The 3,308-nt window shown below is 53.1% G+C and overlaps 1 protein-coding gene across 1 annotated transcript in view; it reads right to left on the bottom strand.

Annotated features, from left to right (window-relative positions):
• Window positions 1-2,143, bottom strand: part of COTL1 (coactosin like F-actin binding protein 1) — a 42,299-nt gene extending 40,156 nt beyond the window's left edge. The window contains exons 1-2 of the mRNA XM_003791293.2: window positions 1,891-2,143; window positions 1,578-1,660 (exon numbers count right to left, since the gene is read on the bottom strand). Of these exons, the coding sequence (XP_003791341.1) occupies window positions 1,578-1,660; window positions 1,891-1,967 (160 nt within the window). The 5' untranslated portion in view covers window positions 1,968-2,143. The remainder of the gene's footprint in view (window positions 1-1,577; window positions 1,661-1,890) is intronic.
• Between the last annotated feature and the right edge of the window lie 1,165 nt (window positions 2,144-3,308).

Raw genomic sequence — 3,308 nt, 5'->3', positions numbered from 1 at the left:
GAGAACAATAGCTTCAGAGACAGAAAACCCAGAACACCGGCTGACGGGGGAGGGGGCCGCAAAGTGACCAGCAGGAAGAAAGAAGCTGAATTATAGGGAAGGGAGCTGCCTTGCAAAGCACAGCCTCAGAGCCAGCAAAGCAGAAATACTGTTAATCTCCAGGTCACGTACTAATCTGGGGGTGGGAGGGAGTTGAGAGTTTGCACTTAACTCTACTTGCAAAAACATGTAATCTATGACAGCGGCCTCCTGAGTCAGAGGCCTGGATTCAAATCCTGGCCCCACCAGCTCTCCACATTGTTGGGGTACTTAAACTTCTCATATTTTAAGCCGATTATTTACAAAAGTGATGATTGAATGAATGAATGCCTAGAGGCAACTCTCAAGGATATATTTTAGTTGGGAGTGTGTATGGTGTATGTGTGTGTGTGATCCACCCAGCCCCCAGTGGCCACTTCACAAATACCCTTTGAATTAAAACAAATGCAAAATACAATTCAATTGAGGAAGCAGTTACGGAAAGAAATGCCCACAGGAGCCCGGCATAATTTTGTACTTTTAATTTATTTCATAAATGATGGTGTGGCTTGGACAGATGCTTTCTGGAGCATCTTACACACACTGACCCACTCGCCCTCCTGAGAGAGCCCTATGAGATTACAGGTGAGGAAACTGAGGTCCCCCTAGGAATTAAGTAACTTGCCCCAAACCACACAGCCAGGAAGGAGCCACTTGGGATTCAAACCTTCAAGGTCTGGCTCAGTGTCCACGCCCTACCAGGCCTTTGTCTGAAAGTTTGCTTCCAAGCTAAAGTCCAGGGATTGGGAGGGAGTCGAGTTCTCCCATCTGCTTAAAGGGCCCTATTACCAAGGTGCCCAGATACCTGCTACATCTTGTGGCTCACACAGCACCGGCGAGTGCAAAAAGCACACAAATCTTAAGTACACAGTGTGATGATATTTTACTTGTGCACACACCTGTGTAGCCCCCTCCCAGATTAAAATATCAGACATTTCCAGCTCCCAGCAGCCTCTCATATTATAGCCCCTCCCAATCAGCATCTACTGCCCCCAAAGCTAGCCGTCATTCCAACTTTTCGCACAATACACTTGGCCTTTTCTAGAATTTCATATAAGTGGAAGCACAGGATGCATACCCTTTTGTATTTAGCTCTATTCTTCAAATTAAAAAACACATATCTGCTCACAGAGATAGTGGGAGGAAGAAGGGTGCAGCTGACAGTTTCTCTCTCTCCCAAACAGCCACCAGCTTGTTTTTAGTTTGGCTCACTGATCTGTCAAAGAGGAAGGTGGGAAGGGCTGAACACTGGAATTTGGAACTGCAGTTGACCTTGGAGAAACCAGGGGTCCACAGGGGGGAAAGGAGCTGTCCCTCCTGGACAGGGTATTGTGGGAGTGAGAAGGCCAGTGGGTCACTTCTACTGCTTTGGGTGTGCAAGGGGGAAAAGGCTCCAAGAGGCTTTTAAATGCTCAAATCTTGTTCCTCCAACGCCCAGCGCCAGAGTCGCCCCAGGCGGCCACCGGATCCCGAAAGATCACGAATCTCTGCTTCCCTACCTGTGCACTCCTGGATGAACTGCTGGTATTCCGCTCCCTGCTCGCCGGGGACGATGGTGGAGCCGTCATATTTAAAAGTCACCCTTTGGATTGGAAGAAGAAAAAAACACACACACACATCAGCGTTGGTGGGCGCAGCGCTCCCGCAGGACAAGCGAACCGCTGCTCTGGCTACGGAGCAGCCAGCGCTGGCTTTCCACGCGGTCGGTGCTGGGACAAGGATGCAGAAGACAGCAAGGGATGCCCCTTAATCCGTCCCCTGCGGAAAGCGGCTCGGGGAGCCGGGCGTGGAGAGCAAGGAAAAGTTCCTCACCAGATGACCGCCGAGCTGTCGTCGCGCACCAGGTTGTACGCCGCCCGGCAAGCCTCTTTGTCGATCTTGGTGGCCATCGCCGCGGAGCCGCAGCGGGGACACTACCCGCAGCGACCGATCGCACCCCGGGAGTGCTGCAAGGGTCTGAGCGCAGCGGGGATGCGCCAAGGCGGACGAGCGGGCAGGCGACGGTGACCGCGACAGCAACGCTGCACCGCGAGCTCTCAGTGCAGCTGCGCCTTGGACTGCGGACCCGGTGCTCGCCTGGACCCCAGGCCGCGGCCCGCCCCGCCCCCTCCGGCCATTGGCAGCTCAGACCGCGGCCCGCCTCTCCATTGGCCGTGGAGCCTCGGGGGCGGGGCTTCTTCGCTCTTGCACAGCCAATCCAGGACCAGAAGTGTTGCGCAACTCCGTGGTAGGGGCTAGAGGAGGACTTCTTCTTCCTCCAGATTCCTCCTCCCTCTTGCTCTCTTCTCCGCCCTCCTACTCCCCTCCTCGACGCCCCCACTCTCCCTACTCCTTTTCCCTCCCACTTCCGACTCCCCAACCTCTCTCTCTTCTTTCCCTCTCCCGCTCCTTCCTCCCGCTCCGGTGTGCCCCTTCTCTTCTCCCTCCCACTCCTTGTTTCTCCCACCCCCAACCCCTTCTCCCTCCTCCTGGTTCCCTTCTCCGGGCTCTCTTCCTTCCTCCTCTCCTCCGCTCCTCTTCCCTTCCCCCTCCTCGCATCCCCTCCTTCCCTGGCCCTTCCTTCCTTACCTCGTCCTCCCACTTTTTCCTCCCCTCCCCCCTCATTCTCTCCACCCCTGCCCACCAGGCTGCAAGGCTTAGAGCTCCACTGTGGACTTCCAAGAGGATGATGTAATGCCTCCAGCCCGAGAGGACAGGCTGGCCGCGGCCCCCACCCCAGGGTTTGGTTCCCCGGCTTCTAGGTGGGGAGGAATTGGAAAGAGTGCAGCATTTCAAATAGGAGGCGAAGAAAGTGGACTGCTTCCAAAATACTAGTGGGATCACTGTTTACTTGTGTTCTAGTTATTTGCATTCACATCTTACCTCGTCTTTGGGCTCCTCTGAGAGCAAGAGCTGACTCATTCTGTCTTCCTCGTTCCTTCCCTGACTCATTCATTCATTCCCTCACCCAGTCATTCCACAGAGACCAGTTACAGTGAGGGAACCCAGGCGTCGCGTCCAGCGCTGCCACTTTCCAACTGGGGCCTTTGGCCCTCTCTGAGATTTCTTTCTTCAAATGGGAAAATAATAGAATGGACATCACTAGTTTAAGTTTAATCGAAATGATACATAAGGACAAACACATTCAATAAAATGTCATTGTTGTTGGTTATTAAGTAATAAAAAATGAATACTAAATAGAAGCCCAAAGGGTTAAGAGCAATGTCTAATAAATATTAGAATTCCTGGCT

This window comes from Otolemur garnettii, unplaced genomic scaffold (assembly GCF_000181295.1).
Source record: "Otolemur garnettii isolate 467f Iridium unplaced genomic scaffold, OtoGar3 scaffold00047, whole genome shotgun sequence".
Lineage (NCBI taxonomy): Eukaryota > Metazoa > Chordata > Mammalia > Primates > Galagidae > Otolemur > Otolemur garnettii.
This window is presented reverse-complemented; position numbering and strand designations above follow the sequence as displayed.